This window comes from Phytophthora sojae (assembly GCF_000149755.1).
Source record: "Phytophthora sojae unplaced genomic scaffold PHYSOscaffold_19, whole genome shotgun sequence".
NCBI lineage: Eukaryota > Oomycota > Peronosporomycetes > Peronosporales > Peronosporaceae > Phytophthora > Phytophthora sojae.
Window position 1 is genome coordinate 190,057 of NW_009258133.1, and position 27,766 is coordinate 217,822.

At 59.1% G+C, this 27,766-nt stretch overlaps 3 protein-coding genes across 3 annotated transcripts; 2 read left to right on the forward strand and 1 right to left on the reverse strand.

Moving 5' to 3' along the window:
• Window positions 1–1,116: 1,116 nt before the first annotated feature.
• Window positions 1,117–1,506, forward strand: PHYSODRAFT_534825 (hypothetical protein; the record flags this gene model as incomplete). The annotated part of the gene is made up of 1 exon (XM_009541191.1): window positions 1,117–1,506. A coding segment is annotated over one exon (390 nt), but the record flags the coding sequence as incomplete, so codon positions are not given.
• Window positions 1,507–2,215: 709 nt separating this feature from the next.
• PHYSODRAFT_307980 (hypothetical protein) lies at window positions 2,216–3,670 on the forward strand (the record flags this gene model as incomplete). The annotated part of the gene is made up of 3 exons (XM_009541192.1): window positions 2,216–2,367; window positions 2,405–2,426; window positions 2,888–3,670. 3 exons carry the CDS (start codon window positions 2,216–2,218, stop codon window positions 3,668–3,670), a joined length of 957 nt encoding a protein of 318 aa, XP_009539487.1.
• Window positions 3,671–3,858: 188 nt separating this feature from the next.
• PHYSODRAFT_307981 (hypothetical protein) lies at window positions 3,859–27,766 on the reverse strand (the record flags this gene model as incomplete). Its single annotated transcript, XM_009541193.1, has 143 exons — window positions 3,859–3,918; window positions 3,948–4,084; window positions 4,196–4,250; window positions 4,280–4,416; window positions 4,446–4,465; window positions 4,528–4,611; window positions 4,694–4,777; window positions 4,840–5,109; window positions 5,192–5,275; window positions 5,358–5,441; window positions 5,524–5,578; window positions 5,690–5,744; window positions 5,774–5,910; window positions 5,940–5,959; window positions 6,022–6,105; window positions 6,188–6,242; window positions 6,354–6,457; window positions 6,500–6,574; window positions 6,686–6,740; window positions 6,852–6,906; window positions 6,936–7,072; window positions 7,184–7,238; window positions 7,268–7,404; window positions 7,516–7,570; window positions 7,600–7,736; window positions 7,766–7,785; window positions 7,848–7,931; window positions 8,014–8,068; window positions 8,180–8,234; window positions 8,264–8,400; window positions 8,426–8,595; window positions 8,678–8,732; window positions 8,844–8,898; window positions 8,928–9,064; window positions 9,176–9,230; window positions 9,260–9,396; window positions 9,508–9,562; window positions 9,592–9,728; window positions 9,840–9,894; window positions 9,924–10,094; window positions 10,177–10,231; window positions 10,343–10,397; window positions 10,509–10,612; window positions 10,675–10,929; window positions 11,012–11,095; window positions 11,178–11,261; window positions 11,344–11,398; window positions 11,510–11,564; window positions 11,594–11,730; window positions 11,842–11,896; window positions 11,926–12,262; window positions 12,345–12,428; window positions 12,511–12,594; window positions 12,677–12,931; window positions 13,014–13,097; window positions 13,180–13,263; window positions 13,346–13,429; window positions 13,512–13,595; window positions 13,678–13,761; window positions 13,844–13,927; window positions 14,010–14,264; window positions 14,347–14,430; window positions 14,513–14,596; window positions 14,679–14,938; window positions 15,021–15,075; window positions 15,187–15,270; window positions 15,353–15,436; window positions 15,519–15,744; window positions 15,856–15,910; window positions 15,940–16,105; window positions 16,188–16,271; window positions 16,354–16,408; window positions 16,520–16,574; window positions 16,604–16,740; window positions 16,852–16,906; window positions 16,936–17,072; window positions 17,102–17,121; window positions 17,184–17,238; window positions 17,350–17,404; window positions 17,434–17,570; window positions 17,600–17,619; window positions 17,682–17,765; window positions 17,848–17,902; window positions 18,014–18,068; window positions 18,098–18,263; window positions 18,346–18,429; window positions 18,512–18,566; window positions 18,678–18,732; window positions 18,762–18,898; window positions 19,010–19,064; window positions 19,094–19,333; window positions 19,426–19,591; window positions 19,674–19,728; window positions 19,840–19,894; window positions 19,924–20,089; window positions 20,172–20,226; window positions 20,338–20,392; window positions 20,422–20,558; window positions 20,588–20,607; window positions 20,670–20,724; window positions 20,836–20,890; window positions 20,920–21,056; window positions 21,082–21,251; window positions 21,334–21,417; window positions 21,500–21,583; window positions 21,646–21,915; window positions 21,998–22,081; window positions 22,164–22,218; window positions 22,330–22,433; window positions 22,476–22,550; window positions 22,662–22,745; window positions 22,828–22,882; window positions 22,908–23,077; window positions 23,160–23,243; window positions 23,326–23,409; window positions 23,492–23,575; window positions 23,658–23,712; window positions 23,824–23,878; window positions 23,908–24,044; window positions 24,074–24,093; window positions 24,156–24,199; window positions 24,229–24,365; window positions 24,477–24,531; window positions 24,561–24,697; window positions 24,727–24,746; window positions 24,809–24,892; window positions 24,975–25,029; window positions 25,141–25,195; window positions 25,225–25,361; window positions 25,473–25,527; window positions 25,557–25,693; window positions 25,723–25,742; window positions 25,805–25,888; window positions 25,971–26,025; window positions 26,137–26,191; window positions 26,221–26,557; window positions 26,640–26,694; window positions 26,806–26,860; window positions 26,895–27,060; window positions 27,143–27,368; window positions 27,480–27,534; window positions 27,564–27,700; window positions 27,730–27,766. The coding sequence occupies 143 exons, from the start codon at window positions 27,764–27,766 to the stop codon at window positions 3,859–3,861; spliced, it is 13,869 nt and encodes a 4,622-aa protein (XP_009539488.1).

Consider the following 27,766-nt stretch of genomic DNA (forward strand, 5'->3'; position numbering starts at 1 on the left):
GTCTTCAGGAGGCGCGCATGCCGGCCATTAAGTTCGTAACGCTGTACGCACTGAGTGGCCAGGAAGTTCCGCTACGACTGGGGGCACCGAGCCGTCAAGTAGTCGCTGGTAAAGCGAGCCGACGTCGAAGGTACAAGATGCCCTACGTGACTTCAACAACCTGCATCACGACCCTTTGATCTTCCTTCATCTCATCAACGACCTGTTCACCGGTGTCGAGCGCCCAAGGACAACTTGGAGCCCGAAAGGCGCCTCTGGTACTGTGCAAGTCCAAGTATCTGCAGAACACCGACGTGTTCTGCCAACTGCAATTGATCAAGATGCATTTTCAACTTGAATCACAAGGAACCCAAGCTAATCGCCCCGAAAGCCCTCCTTACCGAGGCGAGCGACCGAGGCGAGAGAATGCCTCCCAGCCATAGCAAAGGTAACAAAGTTATTGTGACTGCACTGCTAAAGCTAACCCTGCTAAATGCAACAATTTTGAGTCAATAGTCTTCAACAGCCTGAGGTCAAGTTGTCATTACAAGAAATGGGACCGAAGAAGAAACGTTACCGGCGCTGCCACGGCCCTGATGGCCGCTTCGTGCCTTCTAGCGGACAAGGCACACACACGAAAAGCAGTGGCGTGATCAAGACAGCCAAGTTGAGCAGAGAGGAGCAATTGGAGGTGCTACGTGACTACGCCAGGCGTAAGAGAGAGAAGGCGCGCGCATACAGAGACCGCCACAGGAAGGAAATGCTGGAACGATATCACCGTCTTCGAGGCAAGCCTACAGCAGCAGCTGACCCTCCACTTGAAAGCGCAGCAGCAGCAGCAGGAACGACGGCAACTGGAGTTATTGATGGTACATCAGACGTGGAAACGGTCGCTGTGGAAGATAAACCTGACGAAACGGGAGATTTTGTTGCATCTGGCGGCGGAACCAAGAAGCAGAAGGGAAGCAAGAAGATGACACTGACGACACCGAGGAAACGGAAGAAAACCAAGAGGATCCAGTGATCGCCCGAGTTTTGGCTTCGTACACGTCCATCACCAAGAATAAGCACGTGGACAAATTTCGCTTTCCAGATCTCCCATCAGATTGGGAGTTTGAGGTTGCAGATTGCCCTCGCTTAGGAGTGAGGACCTTGGAAGATATACCCCGGACTCATTTTGTCACTGAATATGTGGGTGAGCTGATAAGTGAGTACGATAAACTCTGCGTTCCTGACGGGAGATACCTGATCGAGTTGGTGGTCAACGCGGATAACCCAGATGACTCCGTCTACATCTACCCAGACAAGTTCGGAAATATCGCGAAGTTCATCAACCACAGTTGTGCTCCCAACTGCACAGCCATGCTCGTGAACGATGGTACAGCACGCCGGATTGCTATAATGACGCGTAAGAAGATCAAGGCTGGAGAGGAGCTGACTTTCAAGTATTCTGACAGCAAGGAGTACTTCGAAACCTATTTCAGATGTGTGTGCAACACTAAGAACTGCATTATTAACAAGATGTAGTGACACTGATTTTTTTAATCTATTACAAAACCATGAGTGTTCGGTTGGCGAGTATACATGAGTCATGATTTAGTTGTATCAACGCGTTACAGCGGGCTCGGTAATTGAGGACACCATGTAAGGTAATTTAGCCGGTTAGTATACATACAAGTATCAAGCCAAATGGCTTTTCTGTGTCGTTTGGCCGCACAGAATTGTCGCTTTATCTTGGTTTGGTATGAAATTACACTTTTCGATAAAAAAACACTTGGACATCAATCCAAATGGCCACCCTGTTTTATCTTGGTTTTGCATTGGGCTCTCCATGATAAGCCCGATTTCCAATATGGAAGAAAACCATCGGGCACTGCCTGGTTATCTGAGCCAATTGTTGGCTTCTACAACGCTAATTAGGGTAGCAACACCATAACCTTCCATATAGTGTGCACCTTACACTCTTGTAGCAGTTAGAAGCATTTTTTTCAATAAATAGCTGGCCCACTTGGTTTGCAGATCTTTATTTTGATTTCTGTATGAATGGGAGCCATCTGTTACCATACCGCTGAACAATTAGTGACATACACCAATATAACGGCCTACCCACGCACACACAACTGTGACTATTTGCAGAGGGACACTCGATCAAGCATTGCCGCTTTGATACGGTATTCTTAGCGACACCAATTTCACCCTATTAACTACTGACCCACACGCTATCGAACTAAATACAATGTCTAGCAGAGCTTTCGGCCTACCAATCGCTGTGGGGGCTACCCATAACTTCACCCTACAACGTATACGAGCCAAACTTTCATGTGGTACAAGGTTTAGGGGCGTTCAGTCTACCAATCACTTTGTGGACATCCCTGAATATCCTACAACGTAGACAAGCCATAAGTCTTGTGCTATCACACAGTAGTAGCTACTACATCCTCAATCCTGTAAGGAAAAGAAAACAGCTCATATAGCCGGTCATACCTCATGTTTTAGTACATGTAACAGAGTTGCCCTGACTTGAAGCTCTTGATTTGCTGTATCGCACACTATTTTTTCAAATGCGTGGTCACGGCAATGCCCGGCCGGCATTGGGCGATATTGGCCTGTTTAATTGATCGGATTTTGCAGGTGTCGAGTTTGTATTTGCAGCGTTAATAGCCAATAAAATTTAAGGGTTTTCCCATACAGATCTTTGATGTTGGCGTTTTGTCCAATCAGAAGTGTTGTGGCAAGGCAATTCGACCAATCAGACATGGAGATTTTAACACTGATTCTCGCGTTGAAAGGCGACGCCACATCTGAACGATTGTGACCAACTATATCCGCACCTATGTATTTCGAGTGCTGCTGCCTCTAAATATGTAGGTAAACACTACTTACAACAACTAGAACACACAACGTGTAGCATAGTAGCAGCGGTGAGGCGGTAACGACCTCGCTTTTCGAGCTCTTTTTGTTCATTGATCTATTTTTTCAAAAACGGTTTTTCGTGTCCAGACACCAGGATGATGACGAAAACAAACGACCCAGTCCAGGCGCGCTGTTGGAGCCCTGGAACCAGTTCGTCGAGGATGTGAGCTACTCGATCACGGACGTCATTGTGACGGTTGTCAAAAAGAAAGAGGACTACTACAAACACCGACTGGACGGAGCCAAGATGAAGGCACACGAGCTGTGTATGCAGGAGAAGCTAGCGTGCGGTGTCATGCCCGGTCAAGCCTGTCCGATGTGCTACAACGAGTCCCCCAGGCTAGCGGCCGGTGATCGCTTCGGCAACATCCAGGTGCCCATGCACGTCCGGCATTCTGGCGCTCGACATGAAGCGCGCTCCAGGCAAGGCTGTTCGGGACGAGGAAATTCAGCGCGTGTTGACATCGGAGTGCTACATGGAGAGCTTCGGTATCACCGCCGACGACCAGAGATTATCGGCCAAAATCGGAGTAACGGCGCTGGACAGAACGATCACGCAGTAAAAGACGTTGGCGCGTCTGTGCGAGGAAAACTTCAGGCGCAAAGAGCAATACAAGGCCCTGGACATACCTGTCAAGCTTCTAGAGACGGATCACAATCGTGTGATTCAGCAGTTCAAAGGTCGACCTCCAACCATCGCAGTACCCGTTCACGTAACACCGTCGCCCCAACTCAACGACAAGCAACCGTCGCCTCAACTCAACTACAAGAAAGCTAGAAAGAAACGCCACCGAGGCGGGCAAGGCAAGCGTAAAAAGCATCATGTTTCCTAATTCCCCTTTAACTACATCAACCGAATCAATATTTATAGCACGAATCTTACTCATCACATCCCAACCCTCTCGTGCGCTTGCAGCAACCGCCATCGTCGTGCATCGCGAACAGGGTTACCGTAGTTTCGGCCTACTAACCTGTCCGTTGCGTGCTCGCAGGTGCGGGCCGTAATGGCCAGGAGCCAAAAGCGACCTGGAGACGAGTAGTTGATACGGACACACCTGCCAGGCCGGGAAGTGAGCTTGCGGCAACCGCCATCGTCGTGCATCGCGAACAGGGTTACCGTAGTTTCGGCCTACTAACCTGTCCGTTGCGTGCTCGCAGGTGCGGGCCGTAATGGCCAGGAGCCAAAAGCGACCTGGAGACGAGTAGTTGATACGGACACACCTGCCAGGCCGGGAAGTGAGCTTGCGGCAACCGCCATCGTCGTGCATCGCGAACAGGGTTACCGTAGTTTCGGCCTACTAACCTGTCCGTTGCGTGCTCGCAGGTGCGGGCCGTAATGGCCAGGAGCCAAAAGCGACCTGGAGACGAGTAGTTGATACGGACACACCTGCCAGGCCGGGAAGTGAGCTTGCGGCAACCGCCATCGTCGTGCATCGCGAACAGGGTTACCGTAGTTTCGGCCTACTAACCTGTCCGTTGCGTGCTCGCAGGTGCGGGCCGTAATGGCCAGGAGCCAAAAGCGACCTGGAGACGAGTAGTTGATACGGACACACCTGCCAGGCCGGGAAGTGAGCTTGCGGCAACCGCCATCGTCGTGCATCGCGAACAGGGTTACCGTAGTTTCGGCCTACTAACCTGTCCGTTGCGTGCTCGCAGGTGCGGGCCGTAATGGCCAGGAGCCAAAAGCGACCTGGAGACGAGTAGTTGATACGGACACGCCTGCCAGGCCGGGAAGTGAGCTTGCGGCAACCGCCATCGTCGTGCATCGCGAACAGGGTTACCGTAGTTTCGGCCTACTAACCTGTCCGTTGCGTGCTCGCAGGTGCGGGCCGTAATGGCCAGGAGCCAAAAGCGACCTGGAGACGAGTAGTTGATACGGACACGCCTGCCAGGCCGTGAAGTGAGCTTGCGGCAACCGCCATCGTCGTGCATCGCGAACAGGGTTACCGTAGTTTCGGCCTAGTAACCTGTCCGTTGCGTGCTCGCAGGTGCGGGCCGTAATGGCCAGGAGCCAAAAGCGACCTGGAGACGAGTAGTTGATACGGACACGCCTGCCAGGCCGGGAAGTGAGCTTGCGGCAACCGCCATCGTCGTGCATCGCGAACAGGGTTACCGTAGTTTCGGCCTACTAACCTGTCCGTTGCGTGATCGCAGGTGCGGGCCGTAATGGCCAGGAGCCAAAAGCGACCTGGAGACGAGTAGTTGATACGGACACGCCTGCCAGGCCGTGAAGTGAGCTTGCGGCAACCGCCATCGTCGTGCATCGCGAACAGGGTTACCGTAGTTTCGGCCTACTAACCTGTCCGTTGCGTGCTCGCAGGTGCGGGCCGTAATGGCCAGGAGCCAAAAGCGACCTGGAGACGAGTAGTTGATACGGACACGCCTGCCAGGCCGTGAAGTGAGCTTGCGGCAACCGCCATCGTCGTGCATCGCGAACAGGGTTACCGTAGTTTCGGCCTACTAACCTGTCCGTTGCGTGCTCGCAGGTGCGGGCCGTAATGGCCAGGAGCCAAAAGCGACCTGGAGACGAGTAGTTGATACGGACACGCCTGCCAGGCCGTGAAGTGAGCTTGCGGCAACCGCCATCGTCGTGCATCGCGAACAGGGTTACCGTAGTTTCGGCCTACTAACCTGTCCGTTGCGTGATCGCAGGTGCGGGCCGTAATGGCCAGGAGCCAAAAGCGACCTGGAGACGAGTAGTTGATACGGACACGCCTGCCAGGCCGGGAAGTGAGCTTGCGGCAACCGCCATCGTCGTGCATCGCGAACAGGGTTACCGTAGTTTCGGCCTACTAACCTGTCCGTTGCGTGCTCGCAGGTGCGGGCCGTAATGGCCAGGAGCCAAAAGCGACCTGGAGACGAGTAGTTGATACGGACACACCTGCCAGGCCGGGAAGTGAGCTTGCGGCAACCGCCATCGTCGTGCATCGCGAACAGGGTTACCGTAGTTTCGGCCTACTAACCTGTCCGTTGCGTGCTCGCAGGTGCGGGCCGTAATGGCCAGGAGCCAAAAGCGACCTGGAGACGAGTAGTTGATACGGACACACCTGCCAGGCCGGGAAGTGAGCTTGCGGCAACCGCCATCGTCGTGCATCGCGAACAGGGTTACCGTAGTTTCGGCCTACTAACCTGTCCGTTGCGTGCTCGCAGGTGCGGGCCGTAATGGCCAGGAGCCAAAAGCGACCTGGAGACGAGTAGTTGATACGGACACGCCTGCCAGGCCGTGAAGTGAGCTTGCGGCAACCGCCATCGTCGTGCATCGCGAACAGGGTTACCGTAGTTTCGGCCTACTAACCTGTCCGTTGCGTGCTCGCAGGTGCGGGCCGTAATGGCCAGGAGCCAAAAGCGACCTGGAGACGAGTAGTTAATACGGACACGCCTGCCAGGCCGTGAAGTGAGCTTGCGGCAACCGCCATCGTCGTGCATCGCGAACAGGGTTACCGTAGTTTCGGCCTACTAACCTGTCCGTTGCGTGCTCGCAGGTGCGGGCCGTAATGGCCAGGAGCCAAAAGCGACCTGGAGACGAGTAGTTGATACGGACACGCCTGCCAGGCCGGGAAGTGAGCTTGCGGCAACCGCCATCGTCGTGCATCGCGAACAGGGTTACCGTAGTTTCGGCCTAGTAACCTGTCCGTTGCGTGCTCGCAGGTGCGGGCCGTAATGGCCAGGAGCCAAAAGCGACCTGGAGACGAGTAGTTAATACGGACACGCCTGCCAGGCCGTGAAGTGAGCTTGCGGCAACCGCCATCGTCGTGCATCGCGAACAGGGTTACCGTAGTTTCGGCCTACTAACCTGTCCGTTGCGTGATCGCAGGTGCGGGCCGTAATGGCCAGGAGCCAAAAGCGACCTGGAGACGAGTAGTTGATACGGACACGCCTGCCAGGCCGTGAAGTGAGCTTGCGGCAACCGCCATCGTCGTGCATCGCGAACAGGGTTACCGTAGTTTCGGCCTACTAACCTGTCCGTTGCGTGCTCGCAGGTGCGGGCCGTAATGGCCAGGAGCCAAAAGCGACCTGGAGACGAGTAGTTGATACGGACACACCTGCCAGGCCGGGAAGTGAGCTTGCGGCAACCGCCATCGTCGTGCATCGCGAACAGGGTTACCGTAGTTTCGGCCTACTAACCTGTCCGTTGCGTGCTCGCAGGTGCGGGCCGTAATGGCCAGGAGCCAAAAGCGACCTGGAGACGAGTAGTTGATACGGACACACCTGCCAGGCCGGGAAGTGAGCTTGCGGCAACCGCCATCGTCGTGCATCGCGAACAGGGTTACCGTAGTTTCGGCCTACTAACCTGTCCGTTGCGTGCTCGCAGGTGCGGGCCGTAATGGCCAGGAGCCAAAAGCGACCTGGAGACGAGTAGTTGATACGGACACACCTGCCAGGCCGGGAAGTGAGCTTGCGGCAACCGCCATCGTCGTGCATCGCGAACAGGGTTACCGTAGTTTCGGCCTACTAACCTGTCCGTTGCGTGCTCGCAGGTGCGGGCCGTAATGGCCAGGAGCCAAAAGCGACCTGGAGACGAGTAGTTGATACGGACACACCTGCCAGGCCGGGAAGTGAGCTTGCGGCAACCGCCATCGTCGTGCATCGCGAACAGGGTTACCGTAGTTTCGGCCTACTAACCTGTCCGTTGCGTGCTCGCAGGTGCGGGCCGTAATGGCCAGGAGCCAAAAGCGACCTGGAGACGAGTAGTTGATACGGACACACCTGCCAGGCCGGGAAGTGAGCTTGCGGCAACCGCCATCGTCGTGCATCGCGAACAGGGTTACCGTAGTTTCGGCCTACTAACCTGTCCGTTGCGTGCTCGCAGGTGCGGGCCGTAATGGCCAGGAGCCAAAAGCGACCTGGAGACGAGTAGTTGATACGGACACACCTGCCAGGCCGGGAAGTGAGCTTGCGGCAACCGCCATCGTCGTGCATCGCGAACAGGGTTACCGTAGTTTCGGCCTACTAACCTGTCCGTTGCGTGCTCGCAGGTGCGGGCCGTAATGGCCAGGAGCCAAAAGCGACCTGGAGACGAGTAGTTGATACGGACACGCCTGCCAGGCCGTGAAGTGAGCTTGCGGCAACCGCCATCGTCGTGCATCGCGAACAGGGTTACCGTAGTTTCGGCCTACTAACCTGTCCGTTGCGTGCTCGCAGGTGCGGGCCGTAATGGCCAGGAGCCAAAAGCGACCTGGAGACGAGTAGTTGATACGGACACGCCTGCCAGGCCGTGAAGTGAGCTTGCGGCAACCGCCATCGTCGTGCATCGCGAACAGGGTTACCGTAGTTTCGGCCTACTAACCTGTCCGTTGCGTGCTCGCAGGTGCGGGCCGTAATGGCCAGGAGCCAAAAGCGACCTGGAGACGAGTAGTTGATACGGACACACCTGCCAGGTCGGGAAGTGAGCTTGCGGCAACCGCCATCGTCGTGCATCGCGAACAGGGTTACCGTAGTTTCGGCCTACTAACCTGTCCGTTGCGTGCTCGCAGGTGCGGGCCGTAATGGCCAGGAGCCAAAAGCGACCTGGAGACGAGTAGTTGATACGGACACACCTGCCAGGCCGTGAAGTGAGCTTGCGGCAACCGCCATCGTCGTGCATCGCGAACAGGGTTACCGTAGTTTCGGCCTAGTAACCTGTCCGTTGCGTGCTCGCAGGTGCGGGCCGTAATGGCCAGGAGCCAAAAGCGACCTGGAGACGAGTAGTTGATACGGACACGCCTGCCAGGCCGTGAAGTGAGCTTGCGGCAACCGCCATCGTCGTGCATCGCGAACAGGGTTACCGTAGTTTCGGCCTACTAACCTGTCCGTTGCGTGCTCGCAGGTGCGGGCCGTAATGGCCAGGAGCCAAAAGCGACCTGGAGACGAGTAGTTGATACGGACACGCCTGCCAGGCCGTGAAGTGAGCTTGCGGCAACCGCCATCGTCGTGCATCGCGAACAGGGTTACCGTAGTTTCGGCCTACTAACCTGTCCGTTGCGTGCTCGCAGGTGCGGGCCGTAATGGCCAGGAGCCAAAAGCGACCTGGAGACGAGTAGTTGATACGGACACACCTGCCAGGCCGGGAAGTGAGCTTGCGGCAACCGCCATCGTCGTGCATCGCGAACAGGGTTACCGTAGTTTCGGCCTACTAACCTGTCCGTTGCGTGCTCGCAGGTGCGGGCCGTAATGGCCAGGAGCCAAAAGCGACCTGGAGACGAGTAGTTGATACGGACACACCTGCCAGGCCGGGAAGTGAGCTTGCGGCAACCGCCATCGTCGTGCATCGCGAACAGGGTTACCGTAGTTTCGGCCTACTAACCTGTCCGTTGCGTGCTCGCAGGTGCGGGCCGTAATGGCCAGGAGCCAAAAGCGACCTGGAGACGAGTAGTTGATACGGACACACCTGCCAGGTCGGGAAGTGAGCTTGCGGCAACCGCCATCGTCGTGCATCGCGAACAGGGTTACCGTAGTTTCGGCCTACTAACCTGTCCGTTGCGTGCTCGCAGGTGCGGGCCGTAATGGCCAGGAACCAAAAGCGACCTGGAGACGAGTAGTTGATACGGACACACCTGCCAGGCCGGGAAGTGAGCTTGCGGCAACCGCCATCGTCGTGCATCGCGAACAGGGTTACCGTAGTTTCGGCCTACTAACCTGTCCGTTGCGTGCTCGCAGGTGCGGGCCGTAATGGCCAGGAGCCAAAAGCGACCTGGAGACGAGTAGTTGATACGGACACACCTGCCAGGCCGGGAAGTGAGCTTGCGGCAACCGCCATCGTCGTGCATCGCGAACAGGGTTACCGTAGTTTCGGCCTACTAACCTGTCCGTTGCGTGCTCGCAGGTGCGGGCCGTAATGGCCAGGAGCCAAAAGCGACCTGGAGACGAGTAGTTGATACGGACACACCTGCCAGGCCGGGAAGTGAGCTTGCGGCAACCGCCATCGTCGTGCATCGCGAACAGGGTTACCGTAGTTTCGGCCTACTAACCTGTCCGTTGCGTGCTCGCAGGTGCGGGCCGTAATGGCCAGGAGCCAAAAGCGACCTGGAGACGAGTAGTTGATACGGACACACCTGCCAGGCCGGGAAGTGAGCTTGCGGCAACCGCCATCGTCGTGCATCGCGAACAGGGTTACCGTAGTTTCGGCCTACTAACCTGTCCGTTGCGTGCTCGCAGGTGCGGGCCGTAATGGCCAGGAGCCAAAAGCGACCTGGAGACGAGACGAGTAGTTGATACGGACACGCCTGCCAGGCCGTGAAGTGAGCTTGCGGCAACCGCCATCGTCGTGCATCGCGAACAGGGTTACCGTAGTTTCGGCCTACTAACCTGTCCGTTGCGTGCTCGCAGGTGCGGGCCGTAATGGCCAGGAGCCAAAAGCGACCTGGAGACGAGTAGTTAATACGGACACGCCTGCCAGGCCGTGAAGTGAGCTTGCGGCAACCGCCATCGTCGTGCATCGCGAACAGGGTTACCGTAGTTTCGGCCTACTAACCTGTCCGTTGCGTGCTCGCAGGTGCGGGCCGTAATGGCCAGGAGCCAAAAGCGACCTGGAGACGAGTAGTTAATACGGACACGCCTGCCAGGCCGTGAAGTGAGCTTGCGGCAACCGCCATCGTCGTGCATCGCGAACAGGGTTACCGTAGTTTCGGCCTACTAACCTGTCCGTTGCGTGCTCGCAGGTGCGGGCCGTAATGGCCAGGAGCCAAAAGCGACCTGGAGACGAGTAGTTGATACGGACGTGTCTGCCAGGCCGGGAAGTGAGCTTGCGGCAACCGCCATCGTCGTGCATCGCGAACAGGGTTACCGTAGTTTCGGCCTACTAACCTGTCCGTTGCGTGCTCGCAGGTGCGGGCCGTAATGGCCAGGAGCCAAAAGCGACCTGGAGACGAGACGAGTAGTTGATACGGACACGCCTGCCAGGCCGTGAAGTGAGCTTGCGGCAACCGCCATCGTCGTGCATCGCGAACAGGGTTACCGTAGTTTCGGCCTACTAACCTGTCCGTTGCGTGCTCGCAGGTGCAGGCCGTAATGGCCAGGAGCCAAAAGCGACCTGGAGACGAGTAGTTGATACGGACACGCCTGCCAGGCCGTGAAGTGAGCTTGCGGCAACCGCCATCGTCGTGCATCGCGAACAGGGTTACCGTAGTTTCGGCCTACTAACCTGTCCGTTGCGTGCTCGCAGGTGCGGGCCGTAATGGCCAGGAGCCAAAAGCGACCTGGAGACGAGTAGTTGATACGGACACGCCTGCCAGGCCGTGAAGTGAGCTTGCGGCAACCGCCATCGTCGTGCATCGCGAACAGGGTTACCGTAGTTTCGGCCTACTAACCTGTCCGTTGCGTGCTCGCAGGTGCGGGCCGTAATGGCCAGGAGCCAAAAGCGACCTGGAGACGAGTAGTTGATACGGACACGCCTGCCAGGCCGGGAAGTGAGCTTGCGGCAACCGCCATCGTCGTGCATCGCGAACAGGGTTACCGTAGTTTCGGCCTACTAACCTGTCCGTTGCGTGCTCGCAGGTGCGGGCCGTAATGGCCAGGAGCCAAAAGCGACCTGGAGACGAGTAGTTGATACGGACACGCCTGCCAGGCCGTGAAGTGAGCTTGCGGCAACCGCCATCGTCGTGCATCGCGAACAGGGTTACCGTAGTTTCGGCCTACTAACCTGTCCGTTGCGTGCTCGCAGGTGCGGGCCGTAATGGCCAGGAGCCAAAAGCGACCTGGAGACGAGTAGTTGATACGGACACACCTGCCAGGCCGGGAAGTGAGCTTGCGGCAACCGCCATCGTCGTGCATCGCGAACAGGGTTACCGTAGTTTCGGCCTACTAACCTGTCCGTTGCGTGCTCGCAGGTGCGGGCCGTAATGGCCAGGAGCCAAAAGCGACCTGGAGACGAGTAGTTGATACGGACACACCTGCCAGGCCGTGAAGTGAGCTTGCGGCAACCGCCATCGTCGTGCATCGCGAACAGGGTTACCGTAGTTTCGGCCTACTAACCTGTCCGTTGCGTGCTCGCAGGTGCGGGCCGTAATGGCCAGGAGCCAAAAGCGACCTGGAGACGAGTAGTTGATACGGACACACCTGCCAGGCCGGGAAGTGAGCTTGCGGCAACCGCCATCGTCGTGCATCGCGAACAGGGTTACCGTAGTTTCGGCCTACTAACCTGTCCGTTGCGTGCTCGCAGGTGCGGGCCGTAATGGCCAGGAGCCAAAAGCGACCTGGAGACGAGACGAGTAGTTGATACGGACACGCCTGCCAGGCCGTGAAGTGAGCTTGCGGCAACCGCCATCGTCGTGCATCGCGAACAGGGTTACCGTAGTTTCGGCCTACTAACCTGTCCGTTGCGTGCTCGCAGGTGCAGGCCGTAATGGCCAGGAGCCAAAAGCGACCTGGAGACGAGTAGTTGATACGGACACGCCTGCCAGGCCGTGAAGTGAGCTTGCGGCAACCGCCATCGTCGTGCATCGCGAACAGGGTTACCGTAGTTTCGGCCTACTAACCTGTCCGTTGCGTGCTCGCAGGTGCGGGCCGTAATGGCCAGGAGCCAAAAGCGACCTGGAGACGAGTAGTTGATACGGACACGCCTGCCAGGCCGTGAAGTGAGCTTGCGGCAACCGCCATCGTCGTGCATCGCGAACAGGGTTACCGTAGTTTCGGCCTACTAACCTGTCCGTTGCGTGCTCGCAGGTGCGGGCCGTAATGGCCAGGAGCCAAAAGCGACCTGGAGACGAGTAGTTGATACGGACACGCCTGCCAGGCCGGGAAGTGAGCTTGCGGCAACCGCCATCGTCGTGCATCGCGAACAGGGTTACCGTAGTTTCGGCCTACTAACCTGTCCGTTGCGTGCTCGCAGGTGCGGGCCGTAATGGCCAGGAGCCAAAAGCGACCTGGAGACGAGACGAGTAGTTGATACGGACACGCCTGCCAGGCCGTGAAGTGAGCTTGCGGCAACCGCCATCGTCGTGCATCGCGAACAGGGTTACCGTAGTTTCGGCCTACTAACCTGTCCGTTGCGTGCTCGCAGGTGCGGGCCGTAATGGCCAGGAGCCAAAAGCGACCTGGAGACGAGTAGTTGATACGGACACGCCTGCCAGGCCGTGAAGTGAGCTTGCGGCAACCGCCATCGTCGTGCATCGCGAACAGGGTTACCGTAGTTTCGGCCTACTAACCTGTCCGTTGCGTGATCGCAGGTGCGGGCCGTAATGGCCAGGAGCCAAAAGCGACCTGGAGACGAGTAGTTGATACGGACACGCCTGCCAGGCCGTGAAGTGAGCTTGCGGCAACCGCCATCGTCGTGCATCGCGAACAGGGTTACCGTAGTTTCGGCCTACTAACCTGTCCGTTGCGTGCTCGCAGGTGCGGGCCGTAATGGCCAGGAGCCAAAAGCGACCTGGAGACGAGTAGTTGATACGGACACGCCTGCCAGGCCGTGAAGTGAGCTTGCGGCAACCGCCATCGTCGTGCATCGCGAACAGGGTTACCGTAGTTTCGGCCTACTAACCTGTCCGTTGCGTGCTCGCAGGTGCGGGCCGTAATGGCCAGGAGCCAAAAGCGACCTGGAGACGAGTAGTTGATACGGACACGCCTGCCAGGCCGTGAAGTGAGCTTGCGGCAACCGCCATCGTCGTGCATCGCGAACAGGGTTACCGTAGTTTCGGCCTACTAACCTGTCCGTTGCGTGCTCGCAGGTGCGGGCCGTAATGGCCAGGAGCCAAAAGCGACCTGGAGACGAGTAGTTGATACGGACACGCCTGCCAGGCCGTGAAGTGAGCTTGCGGCAACCGCCATCGTCGTGCATCGCGAACAGGGTTACCGTAGTTTCGGCCTACTAACCTGTCCGTTGCGTGCTCGCAGGTGCGGGCCGTAATGGCCAGGAGCCAAAAGCGACCTGGAGACGAGTAGTTGATACGGACACGCCTGCCAGGCCGTGAAGTGAGCTTGCGGCAACCGCCATCGTCGTGCATCGCGAACAGGGTTACCGTAGTTTCGGCCTACTAACCTGTCCGTTGCGTGCTCGCAGGTGCGGGCCGTAATGGCCAGGAGCCAAAAGCGACCTGGAGACGAGTAGTTGATACGGACACGCCTGCCAGGCCGGGAAGTGAGCTTGCGGCAACCGCCATCGTCGTGCATCGCGAACAGGGTTACCGTAGTTTCGGCCTACTAACCTGTCCGTTGCGTGCTCGCAGGTGCGGGCCGTAATGGCCAGGAGCCAAAAGCGACCTGGAGACGAGACGAGTAGTTGATACGGACACGCCTGCCAGGCCGTGAAGTGAGCTTGCGGCAACCGCCATCGTCGTGCATCGCGAACAGGGTTACCGTAGTTTCGGCCTACTAACCTGTCCGTTGCGTGCTCGCAGGTGCGGGCCGTAATGGCCAGGAGCCAAAAGCGACCTGGAGACGAGTAGTTGATACGGACACGCCTGCCAGGCCGTGAAGTGAGCTTGCGGCAACCGCCATCGTCGTGCATCGCGAACAGGGTTACCGTAGTTTCGGCCTACTAACCTGTCCGTTGCGTGCTCGCAGGTGCGGGCCGTAATGGCCAGGAGCCAAAAGCGACCTGGAGACGAGTAGTTGATACGGACACGCCTGCCAGGCCGTGAAGTGAGCTTGCGGCAACCGCCATCGTCGTGCATCGCGAACAGGGTTACCGTAGTTTCGGCCTACTAACCTGTCCGTTGCGTGCTCGCAGGTGCGGGCCGTAATGGCCAGGAGCCAAAAGCGACCTGGAGACGAGTAGTTGATACGGACACGCCTGCCAGGCCGTGAAGTGAGCTTGCGGCAACCGCCATCGTCGTGCATCGCGAACAGGGTTACCGTAGTTTCGGCCTACTAACCTGTCCGTTGCGTGCTCGCAGGTGCGGGCCGTAATGGCCAGGAGCCAAAAGCGACCTGGAGACGAGACGAGTAGTTGATACGGACACGCCTGCCAGGCCGTGAAGTGAGCTTGCGGCAACCGCCATCGTCGTGCATCGCGAACAGGGTTACCGTAGTTTCGGCCTACTAACCTGTCCGTTGCGTGCTCGCAGGTGCGGGCCGTAATGGCCAGGAGCCAAAAGCGACCTGGAGACGAGACGAGTAGTTGATACGGACACGCCTGCCAGGCCGTGAAGTGAGCTTGCGGCAACCGCCATCGTCGTGCATCGCGAACAGGGTTACCGTAGTTTCGGCCTACTAACCTGTCCGTTGCGTGCTCGCAGGTGCAGGCCGTAATGGCCAGGAGCCAAAAGCGACCTGGAGACGAGTAGTTGATACGGTCACGCCTGCCAGGCCGGGAAGTGAGCTTGCGGCAACCGCCATCGTCGTGCATCGCGAACAGGGTTACCGTAGTTTCGGCCTACTAACCTGTCCGTTGCGTGCTCGCAGGTGCGGGCCGTAATGGCCAGGAGCCAAAAGCGACCTGGAGACGAGTAGTTGATACGGACGTGTCTGCCAGGCCGGGAAGTGAGCTTGCGGCAACCGCCATCGTCGTGCATCGCGAACAGGGTTACCGTAGTTTCGGCCTACTAACCTGTCCGTTGCGTGCTCGCAGGTGCGGGCCGTAATGGCCAGGAGCCAAAAGCGACCTGGAGACGAGTAGTTGATACGGACACGCCTGCCAGGCCGTGAAGTGAGCTTGCGGCAACCGCCATCGTCGTGCATCGCGAACAGGGTTACCGTAGTTTCGGCCTACTAACCTGTCCGTTGCGTGCTCGCAGGTGCGGGCCGTAATGGCCAGGAGCCAAAAGCGACCTGGAGACGAGACGAGTAGTTGATACGGACACGCCTGCCAGGCCGTGCAGTGAGCTTGCGGCAACCGCCATCGTCGTGCATCGCGAACAGGGTTACCGTAGTTTCGGCCTACTAACCTGTCCGTTGCGTGCTCGCAGGTGCGGGCCGTAATGGCCAGGAGCCAAAAGCGACCTGGAGACGAGTAGTTGATACGGACACACCTGCCAGGCCGGGAAGTGAGCTTGCGGCAACCGCCATCGTCGTGCATCGCGAACAGGGTTACCGTAGTTTCGGCCTACTAACCTGTCCGTTGCGTGCTCGCAGGTGCGGGCCGTAATGGCCAGGAGCCAAAAGCGACCTGGAGACGAGTAGTTGATACGGACACACCTGCCAGGCCGGGAAGTGAGCTTGCGGCAACCGCCATCGTCGTGCATCGCGAACAGGGTTACCGTAGTTTCGGCCTACTAACCTGTCCGTTGCGTGCTCGCAGGTGCGGGCCGTAATGGCCAGGAGCCAAAAGCGACCTGGAGACGAGTAGTTGATACGGACACGCCTGCCAGGCCGTGAAGTGAGCTTGCGGCAACCGCCATCGTCGTGCATCGCGAACAGGGTTACCGTAGTTTCGGCCTACTAACCTGTCCGTTGCGTGCTCGCAGGTGCGGGCCGTAATGGCCAGGAGCCAAAAGCGACCTGGAGACGAGTAGTTGATACGGACACGCCTGCCAGGCCGTGAAGTGAGCTTGCGGCAACCGCCATCGTCGTGCATCGCGAACAGGGTTACCGTAGTTTCGGCCTACTAACCTGTCCGTTGCGTGCTCGCAGGTGCGGGCCGTAATGGCCAGGAGCCAAAAGCGACCTGGAGACGAGTAGTTGATACGGACACGCCTGCCAGGCCGGGAAGTGAGCTTGCGGCAACCGCCATCGTCGTGCATCGCGAACAGGGTTACCGTAGTTTCGGCCTACTAACCTGTCCGTTGCGTGCTCGCAGGTGCGGGCCGTAATGGCCAGGAGCCAAAAGCGACCTGGAGACGAGTAGTTGATACGGACACACCTGCCAGGCCGGGAAGTGAGCTTGCGGCAACCGCCATCGTCGTGCATCGCGAACAGGGTTACCGTAGTTTCGGCCTACTAACCTGTCCGTTGCGTGCTCGCAGGTGCGGGCCGTAATGGCCAGGAGCCAAAAGCGACCTGGAGACGAGTAGTTGATACGGACACGCCTGCCAGGCCGGGAAGTGAGCTTGCGGCAACCGCCATCGTCGTGCATCGCGAACAGGGTTACCGTAGTTTCGGCCTACTAACCTGTCCGTTGCGTGCTCGCAGGTGCGGGCCGTAATGGCCAGGAGCCAAAAGCGACCTGGAGACGAGTAGTTGATACGGACACACCTGCCAGGCCGGGAAGTGAGCTTGCGGCAACCGCCATCGTCGTGCATCGCGAACAGGGTTACCGTAGTTTCGGCCTACTAACCTGTCCGTTGCGTGCTCGCAGGTGCGGGCCGTAATGGCCAGGAGCCAAAAGCGACCTGGAGACGAGTAGTTGATACGGACACACCTGCCAGGCCGGGAAGTGAGCTTGCGGCAACCGCCATCGTCGTGCATCGCGAACAGGGTTACCGTAGTTTCGGCCTACTAACCTGTCCGTTGCGTGCTCGCAGGTGCGGGCCGTAATGGCCAGGAGCCAAAAGCGACCTGGAGACGAGTAGTTGATACGGACACGCCTGCCAGGCCGTGAAGTGAGCTTGCGGCAACCGCCATCGTCGTGCATCGCGAACAGGGTTACCGTAGTTTCGGCCTACTAACCTGTCCGTTGCGTGCTCGCAGGTGCGGGCCGTAATGGCCAGGAGCCAAAAGCGACCTGGAGACGAGTAGTTGATACGGACACACCTGCCAGGCCGGGAAGTGAGCTTGCGGCAACCGCCATCGTCGTGCATCGCGAACAGGGTTACCGTAGTTTCGGCCTACTAACCTGTCCGTTGCGTGCTCGCAGGTGCGGGCCGTAATGGCCAGGAGCCAAAAGCGACCTGGAGACGAGTAGTTGATACGGACACACCTGCCAGGCCGGGAAGTGAGCTTGCGGCAACCGCCATCGTCGTGCATCGCGAACAGGGTTACCGTAGTTTCGGCCTACTAACCTGTCCGTTGCGTGCTCGCAGGTGCGGGCCGTAATGGCCAGGAGCCAAAAGCGACCTGGAGACGAGTAGTTGATACGGACACGCCTGCCAGGCCGGGAAGTGAGCTTGCGGCAACCGCCATCGTCGTGCATCGCGAACAGGGTTACCGTAGTTTCGGCCTACTAACCTGTCCGTTGCGTGCTCGCAGGTGCGGGCCGTAATGGCCAGGAGCCAAAAGCGACCTGGCGACGAGTAGTTGATACGGACACGCCTGCCAGGCCGGGAAGTGAGCTTGCGGCAACCGCCATCGTCGTGCATCGCGAACAGGGTTACCGTAGTTTCGGCCTACTAACCTGTCCGTTGCGTGCTCGCAGGTGCGGGCCGTAATGGCCAGGAGCCAAAAGCGACCTGGAGACGAGTAGTTGATACGGACACACCTGCCAGGCCGGGAAGTGAGCTTGCGGCAACCGCCATCGTCGTGCATCGCGAACAGGGTTACCGTAGTTTCGGCCTACTAACCTGTCCGTTGCGTGCTCGCAGGTGCGGGCCGTAATGGCCAGGAGCCAAAAGCGACCTGGAGACGAGTAGTTGATACGGACACGCCTGCCAGGCCGTGAAGTGAGCTTGCGGCAACCGCCATCGTCGTGCATCGCGAACAGGGTTACCGTAGTTTCGGCCTACTAACCTGTCCGTTGCGTGCTCGCAGGTGCGGGCCGTAATGGCCAGGAGCCAAAAGCGACCTGGAGACGAGTAGTTGATACGGACACGCCTGCCAGGCCGGGAAGTGAGCTTGCGGCAACCGCCATCGTCGTGCATCGCGAACAGGGTTACCGTAGTTTCGGCCTACTAACCTGTCCGTTGCGTGCTCGCAGGTGCGGGCCGTAATGGCCAGGAGCCAAAAGCGACCTGGCGACGAGTAGTTGATACGGACACGCCTGCCAGGCCGGGAAGTGAGCTTGCGGCAACCGCCATCGTCGTGCATCGCGAACAGGGTTACCGTAGTTTCGGCCTACTAACCTGTCCGTTGCGTGCTCGCAGGTGCGGGCCGTAATGGCCAGGAGCCAAAAGCGACCTGGAGACGAGTAGTTGATACGGACACACCTGCCAGGCCGGGAAGTGAGCTTGCGGCAACCGCCATCGTCGTGCATCGCGAACAGGGTTACCGTAGTTTCGGCCTACTAACCTGTCCGTTGCGTGCTCGCAGGTGCGGGCCGTAATGGCCAGGAGCCAAAAGCGACCTGGAGACGAGTAGTTGATACGGACACACCTGCCAGGCCGGGAAGTGAGCTTGCGGCAACCGCCATCGTCGTGCATCGCGAACAGGGTTACCGTAGTTTCGGCCTACTAACCTGTCCGTTGCGTGCTCGCAGGTGCGGGCCGTAATGGCCAGGAGCCAAAAGCGACCTGGAGACGAGTAGTTGATACGGACACACCTGCCAGGCCGGGAAGTGAGCTTGCGGCAACCGCCATCGTCGTGCATCGCGAACAGGGTTACCGTAGTTTCGGCCTACTAACCTGTCCGTTGCGTGCTCGCAGGTGCGGGCCGTAATGGCCAGGAGCCAAAAGCGACCTGGAGACGAGTAGTTGATACGGACACGCCTGCCAGGCCGTGAAGTGAGCTTGCGGCAACCGCCATCGTCGTGCATCGCGAACAGGGTTACCGTAGTTTCGGCCTACTAACCTGTCCGTTGCGTGCTCGCAGGTGCAGGCCGTAATGGCCAGGAGCCAAAACCGACCTGGAGACGAGTCGTTGATACGGACACACCTGCCAGGCCGGGAAGTGAGCTTGCGGCAACCGCCATCGTCGTGCATCGCGAACAGGGTTACCGTAGTTTCGGCCTACTAACCTGTCCGTTGCGTGCTCGCAGGTGCGGGCCGTAATGGCCAGGAGCCAAAAGCGACCTGGAGACGAGTAGTTGATACGGACACGCCTGCCAGGCCGGGAAGTGAGCTTGCGGCAACCGCCATCGTCGTGCATCGCGAACAGGGTTACCGTAGTTTCGGCCTACTAACCTGTCCGTTGCGTGCTCGCAGGTGCGGGCCGTAATGGCCAGGAGCCAAAAGCGACCTGGAGACGAGTAGTTGATACGGACACGCCTGCCAGGCCGGGAAGTGAGCTTGCGGCAACCGCCATCGTCGTGCATCGCGAACAGGGTTACCGTAGTTTCGGCCTACTAACCTGTCCGTTGCGTGCTCGCAGGTGCGGGCCGTAATGGCCAGGAGCCAAAAGCGACCTGGAGACGAGTAGTTGATACGGACACACCTGCCAGGCCGGGAAGTGAGCTTGCGGCAACCGCCATCGTCGTGCATCGCGAACAGGGTTACCGTAGTTTCGGCCTACTAACCTGTCCGTTGCGTGCTCGCAGGTGCGGGCCGTAATGGCCAGGAGCCAAAAGCGACCTGGAGACGAGTAGTTGATACGGACACGCCTGCCAGGCCGGGAAGTGAGCTTGCGGCAACCGCCATCGTCGTGCATCGCGAACAGGGTTACCGTAGTTTCGGCCTACTAACCTGTCCGTTGCGTGATCGCAGGTGCGGGCCGTAATGGCCAGGAGCCAAAAGCGACCTGGAGACGAGTAGTTGATACGGACACGCCTGCCAGGCCGTGAAGTGAGCTTGCGGCAACCGCCATCGTCGTGCATCGCGAACAGGGTTACCGTAGTTTCGGCCTACTAACCTGTCCGTTGCGTGCTCGCAGGTGCGGGCCGTAATGGCCAGGAGCCAAAAGCGACCTGGAGACGAGTAGTTGATACGGACACACCTGCCAGGCCGTGAAGTGAGCTTGCGGCAACCGCCATCGTCGTGCATCGCGAACAGGGTTACCGTAGTTTCGGCCTACTAACCTGTCCGTTGCGTGCTCGCAGGTGCGGGCCGTAATGGCCAGGAGCCAAAAGCGACCTGGAGACGAGTAGTTGATACGGACACACCTGCCAGGCCGGGAAGTGAGCTTGCGGCAACCGCCATCGTCGTGCATCGCGAACAGGGTTACCGTAGTTTCGGCCTACTAACCTGTCCGTTGCGTGCTCGCAGGTGCGGGCCGTAATGGCCAGGAGCCAAAAGCGACCTGGAGACGAGTAGTTAATACGGACACGCCTGCCAGGCCGTGAAGTGAGCTTGCGGCAACCGCCATCGTCGTGCATCGCGAACAGGGTTACCGTAGTTTCGGCCTACTAACCTGTCCGTTGCGTGCTCGCAGGTGCGGGCCGTAATGGCCAGGAGCCAAAAGCGACCTGGAGACGAGTAGTTGATACGGACACACCTGCCAGGCCGGGAAGTGAGCTTGCGGCAACCGCCATCGTCGTGCATCGCGAACAGGGTTACCGTAGTTTCGGCCTACTAACCTGTCCGTTGCGTGCTCGCAGGTGCGGGCCGTAATGGCCAGGAGCCAAAAGCGACCTGGAGACGAGTAGTTGATACGGACACGCCTGCCAGGCCGTGAAGTGAGCTTGCGGCAACCGCCATCGTCGTGCATCGCGAACAGGGTTACCGTAGTTTCGGCCTAGTAACCTGTCCGTTGCGTGCTCGCAGGTGCGGGCCGTAATGGCCAGGAGCCAAAAGCGACCTGGAGACGAGTAGTTGATACGGACACGCCTGCCAGGCCGTGAAGTGAGCTTGCGGCAACCGCCATCGTCGTGCATCGCGAACAGGGTTACCGTAGTTTCGGCCTACTAACCTGTCCGTTGCGTGCTCGCAGGTGCGGGCCGTAATGGCCAGGAGCCAAAAGCGACCTGGAGACGAGTAGTTGATACGGACACGCCTGCCAGGCCGGGAAGTGAGCTTGCGGCAACCGCCATCGTCGTGCATCGCGAACAGGGTTACCGTAGTTTCGGCCTACTAACCTGTCCGTTGCGTGCTCGCAGGTGCGGGCCGTAATGGCCAGGAGCCAAAAGCGACCTGGAGACGAGTAGTTGATACGGACACGCCTGCCAGGCCGTGAAGTGAGCTTGCGGCAACCGCCATCGTCGTGCATCGCGAACAGGGTTACCGTAGTTTCGGCCTAGTAACCTGTCCGTTGCGTGCTCGCAGGTGCGGGCCGTAATGGCCAGGAGCCAAAAGCGACCTGGAGACGAGTAGTTGATACGGACACGCCTGCCAGGCCGGGAAGTGAGCTTGCGGCAACCGCCATCGTCGTGCATCGCGAACAGGGTTACCGTAGTTTCGGCCTACTAACCTGTCCGTTGCGTGATCGCAGGTGCGGGCCGTAATGGCCAGGAGCCAAAAGCGACCTGGAGACGAGTAGTTGATACGGACACGCCTGCCAGGCCGTGAAGTGAGCTTGCGGCAACCGCCATCGTCGTGCATCGCGAACAGGGTTACCGTAGTTTCGGCCTACTAACCTGTCCGTTGCGTGCTCGCAGGTGCGGGCCGTAATGGCCAGGAGCCAAAAGCGACCTGGAGACGAGTAGTTGATACGGACACGCCTGCCAGGCCGTGAAGTGAGCTTGCGGCAACCGCCATCGTCGTGCATCGCGAACAGGGTTACCGTAGTTTCGGCCTACTAACCTGTCCGTTGCGTGCTCGCAGGTGCGGGCCGTAATGGCCAGGAGCCAAAAGCGACCTGGAGACGAGTAGTTAATACGGACACGCCTGCCAGGCCGTGAAGTGAGCTTGCGGCAACCGCCATCGTCGTGCATCGCGAACAGGGTTACCGTAGTTTCGGCCTACTAACCTGTCCGTTGCGTGCTCGCAGGTGCGGGCCGTAATGGCCAGGAGCCAAAAGCGACCTGGAGACGAGTAGTTGATACGGACACGCCTGCCAGGCCGGGAAGTGAGCTTGCGGCAACCGCCATCGTCGTGCATCGCGAACAGGGTTACCGTAGTTTCGGCCTAGTAACCTGTCCGTTGCGTGCTCGCAGGTGCGGGCCGTAATGGCCAGGAGCCAAAAGCGACCTGGAGACGAGTAGTTAATACGGACACGCCTGCCAGGCCGTGAAGTGAGCTTGCGGCAACCGCCATCGTCGTGCATCGCGAACAGGGTTACCGTAGTTTCGGCCTACTAACCTGTCCGTTGCGTGATCGCAGGTGCGGGCCGTAATGGCCAGGAGCCAAAAGCGACCTGGAGACGAGTAGTTGATACGGACACGCCTGCCAGGCCGTGAAGTGAGCTTGCGGCAACCGCCATCGTCGTGCATCGCGAACAGGGTTACCGTAGTTTCGGCCTACTAACCTGTCCGTTGCGTGCTCGCAGGTGCGGGCCGTAATGGCCAGGAGCCAAAAGCGACCTGGAGACGAGTAGTTAATACGGACACGCCTGCCAGGCCGGGAAGTGAGCTTGCGGCAACCGCCATCGTCGTGCATCGCGAACAGGGTTACCGTAGTTTCGGCCTACTAACCTGTCCGTTGCGTGCTCGCAGGTGCGGGCCGTAATGGCCAGGAGCCAAAAGCGACCTGGAGACGAGTAGTTGATACGGACACGCCTGCCAGGCCGTGAAGTGAGCTTGCGGCAACCGCCATCGTCGTGCATCGCGAACAGGGTTACCGTAGTTTCGGCCTACTAACCTGTCCGTTGCGTGCTCGCAGGTGCGGGCCGTAATGGCCAGGAGCCAAAAGCGAACTGGAGACGAGTAGTTAATACGGACACGCCTGCCAGGCCGTGAAGTGAGCTTGCGGCAACCGCCATCGTCGTGCATCGCGAACAGGGTTACCGTAGTTTCGGCCTACTAACCTGTCCGTTGCGTGATCGCAGGTGCGGGCCGTAATGGCCAGGAGCCAAAAGCGACCTGGAGACGAGTAGTTGATACGGACACGCCTGCCAGGCCGTGAAGTGAGCTTGCGGCAACCGCCATCGTCGTGCATCGCGAACAGGGTTACCGTAGTTTCGGCCTACTAACCTGTCCGTTGCGTGCTCGCAGGTGCGGGCCGTAATGGCCAGGAGCCAAAAGCGACCTGGAGACGAGTAGTTAATACGGACACGCCTGCCAGGCCGTGAAGTGAGCTTGCGGCAACCGCCATCGTCGTGCATCGCGAACAGGGTTACCGTAGTTTCGGCCTACTAACCTGTCCGTTGCGTGCTCGCAGGTGCGGGCCGTAATGGCCAGGAGCCAAAAGCGACCTGGAGACGAGTAGTTGATACGGACACGCCTGCCAGGCCGGGAAGTGAGCTTGCGGCAACCGCCATCGTCGTGCATCGCGAACAGGGTTACCGTAGTTTCGGCCTACTAACCTGTCCGTTGCGTGCTCGCAGGTGCGGGCCGTAATGGCCAGGAGCCAAAAGCGACCTGGAGACGAGTAGTTGATACGGACACACCTGCCAGGTCGGGAAGTGAGCTTGCGGCAACCGCCATCGTCGTGCATCGCGAACAGGGTTACCGTAGTTTCGGCCTACTAACCTGTCCGTTGCGTGCTCGCAGGTGCGGGCCGTAATGGCCAGGAGCCAAAAGCGACCTGGAGACGAGTAGTTGATACGGACACACCTGCCAGGCCGGGAAGTGAGCTTGCGGCAACCGCCATCGTCGTGCATCGCGAACAGGGTTACCGTAGTTTCGGCCTACTTACCTGCTCGCAGGTGCGGGCCGTAATGGCCAGGAGCCAAAAGCGACCTGGAGACGAGTAGTTGATACGGACACACCTGCCAGGCCGGGAAGTGAGCTTGCGGCAACCGCCATCGTCGTGCATCGCGAACAGGGTTACCGTAGTTTCGGCCTACTAACCTGTCCGTTGCGTGCTCGCAGGTGCGGGCCGTAATGGCCAGGAGCCAAAAGCGACCTGGAGACGAGTAGTTGATACGGACACACCTGCCAGGCCGGGAAGTGAGCTTGCGGCAACCGCCATCGTCGTGCATCGCGAACAGGGTTACCGTAGTTTCGGCCTACTAACCTGTCCGTTGCGTGCTCGCAGGTGCGGGCCGTAATGGCCAGGAGCCAAAAGCGACCTGGAGACGAGTAGTTGATACGGACACACCTGCCAGGCCGGGAAGTGAGCTTGCGGCAACCGCCATCGTCGTGCATCGCGAACAGGGTTACCGTAGTTTCGGCCTACTAACCTGTCCGTTGCGTGCTCGCAGGTGCGGGCCGTAATGGCCAGGAGCCAAAAGCGACCTGGAGACGAGTAGTTGATACGGACACACCTGCCAGGCCGGGAAGTGAGCTTGCGGCAACCGCCATCGTCGTGCATCGCGAACAGGGTTACCGTAGTTTCGGCCTACTAACCTGTCCGTTGCGTGCTCGCAGGTGCGGGCCGTAATGGCCAGGAGCCAAAAGCGACCTGGAGACGAGTAGTTGATACGGACACGCCTGCCAGGCCGTGAAGTGAGCTTGCGGCAACCGCCATCGTCGTGCATCGCGAACAGGGTTACCGTAGTTTCGGCCTACTAACCTGTCCGTTGCGTGCTCGCAGGTGCGGGCCGTAATGGCCAGGAGCCAAAAGCGACCTGGAGACGAGTAGTTGATACGGACACGCCTGCCAGGCCGTGAAGTGAGCTTGCGGCAACCGCCATCGTCGTGCATCGCGAACAGGGTTACCGTAGTTTCGGCCTACTAACCTGTCCGTTGCGTGCTCGCAGGTGCGGGCCGTAATGGCCAGGAGCCAAAAGCGACCTGGAGACGAGTAGTTGATACGGACACACCTGCCAGGCCGGGAAGTGAGCTTGCGGCAACCGCCATCGTCGTGCATCGCGAACAGGGTTACCGTAGTTTCGGCCTACTAACCTGTCCGTTGCGTGCTCGCAGGTGCGGGCCGTAATGGCCAGGAGCCAAAAGCGACCTGGAGACGAGTAGTTGATACGGACACGCCTGCCAGGCCGTGAAGTGAGCTTGCGGCAACCGCCATCGTCGTGCATCGCGAACAGGGTTACCGTAGTTTCGGCCTACTAACCTGTCCGTTGCGTGCTCGCAGGTGCGGGCCGTAATGGCCAGGAGCCAAAAGCGACCTGGAGACGAGTAGTTGATACGGACACACCTGCCAGGCCGGGAAGTGAGCTTGCGGCAACCGCCATCGTCGTGCATCGCGAACAGGGTTACCGTAGTTTCGGCCTACTAACCTGTCCGTTGCGTGCTCGCAGGTGCGGGCCGTAATGGCCAGGAGCCAAAAGCGACCTGGAGACGAGTAGTTGATACGGACACACCTGCCAGGCCGGGAAGTGAGCTTGCGGCAACCGCCATCGTCGTGCATCGCGAACAGGGTTACCGTAGTTTCGGCCTACTAACCTGTCCGTTGCGTGCTCGCAGGTGCGGGCCGTAATGGCCAGGAGCCAAAAGCGACCTGGAGACGAGTAGTTGATACGGACACGCCTGCCAGGCCGTGAAGTGAGCTTGCGGCAACCGCCATCGTCGTGCATCGCGAACAGGGTTACCGTAGTTTCGGCCTACTAACCTGTCCGTTGCGTGCTCGCAGGTGCGGGCCGTAATGGCCAGGAGCCAAAAGCGACCTGGAGACGAGTAGTTGATACGGACACGCCTGCCAGGCCGTGAAGTGAGCTTGCGGCAACCGCCATCGTCGTGCATCGCGAACAGGGTTACCGTAGTTTCGGCCTACTAACCTGTCCGTTGCGTGCTCGCAGGTGCGGGCCGTAATGGCCAGGAGCCAAAAGCGACCTGGAGACGAGTAGTTGATACGGACACACCTGCCAGGCCGGGAAGTGAGCTTGCGGCAACCGCCATCGTCGTGCATCGCGAACAGGGTTACCGTAGTTTCGGCCTACTAACCTGTCCGTTGCGTGCTCGCAGGTGCGGGCCGTAATGGCCAGGAGCCAAAAGCGACCTGGAGACGAGACGAGTAGTTGATACGGACACACCTGCCAGGCCGGGAAGTGAGCTTGCGGCAACCGCCATCGTCGTGCATCGCGAACAGGGTTACCGTAGTTTCGGCCTACTAACCTGTCCGTTGCGTGCTCGCAGGTGCGGGCCGTAATGGCCAGGAGCCAAAAGCGACCTGGAGACGAGTAGTTGATACGGACACGCCTGCCAGGCCGTGAAGTGAGCTTGCGGCAACCGCCATCGTCGTGCATCGCGAACAGGGTTACCGTAGTTTCGGCCTACTAACCTGTCCGTTGCGTGCTCGCAGGTGCGGGCCGTAATGGCCAGGAGCCAAAAGCGACCTGGAGACGAGTAGTTGATACGGACACGCCTGCCAGGCCGTGAAGTGAGCTTGCGGCAACCGCCATCGTCGTGCATCGCGAACAGGGTTACCGTAGTTTCGGCCTACTAACCTGTCCGTTGCGTGCTCGCAGGTGCGGGCCGTAATGGCCAGGAGCCAAAAGCGACCTGGAGACGAGACGAGTAGTTGATACGGACACACCTGCCAGGCCGGGAAGTGAGCTTGCGGCAACCGCCATCGTCGTGCATCGCGAACAGGGTTACCGTAGTTTCGGCCTACTAACCTGTCCGTTGCGTGCTCGCAGGTGCGGGCCGTAATGGCCAGGAGCCAAAAGCGACCTGGAGACGAGTAGTTGATACGGACACGCCTGCCAGGCCGTGAAGTGAGCTTGCGGCAACCGCCATCGTCGTGCATCGCGAACAGGGTTACCGTAGTTTCGGCCTACTAACCTGTCCGTTGCGTGCTCGCAGGTGCGGGCCGTAATGGCCAGGAGCCAAAAGCGACCTGGAGACGAGACGAGTAGTTGATACGGACACGCCTGCCAGGCCGTGCAGTGAGCTTGCGGCAACCGCCATCGTCGTGCATCGCGAACAGGGTTACCGTAGTTTCGGCCTACTAACCTGTCCGTTGCGTGCTCGCAGGTGCGGGCCGTAATGGCCAGGAGCCAAAAGCGACCTGGAGACGAGTAGTTGATACGGACACACCTGCCAGGCCGGGAAGTGAGCTTGCGGCAACCGCCATCGTCGTGCATCGCGAACAGGGTTACCGTAGTTTCGGCCTACTAACCTGTCCGTTGCGTGCTCGCAGGTGCGGGCCGTAATGGCCAGGAGCCAAAAGCGACCTGGAGACGAGTAGTTGATACGGACACACCTGCCAGGCCGGGAAGTGAGCTTGCGGCAACCGCCATCGTCGTGCATCGCGAACAGGGTTACCGTAGTTTCGGCCTACTAACCTGTCCGTTGCGTGCTCGCAGGTGCGGGCCGTAATGGCCAGGAGCCAAAAGCGACCTGGAGACGAGTAGTTGATACGGACACACCTGCCAGGCCGGGAAGTGAGCTTGCGGCAACCGCCAT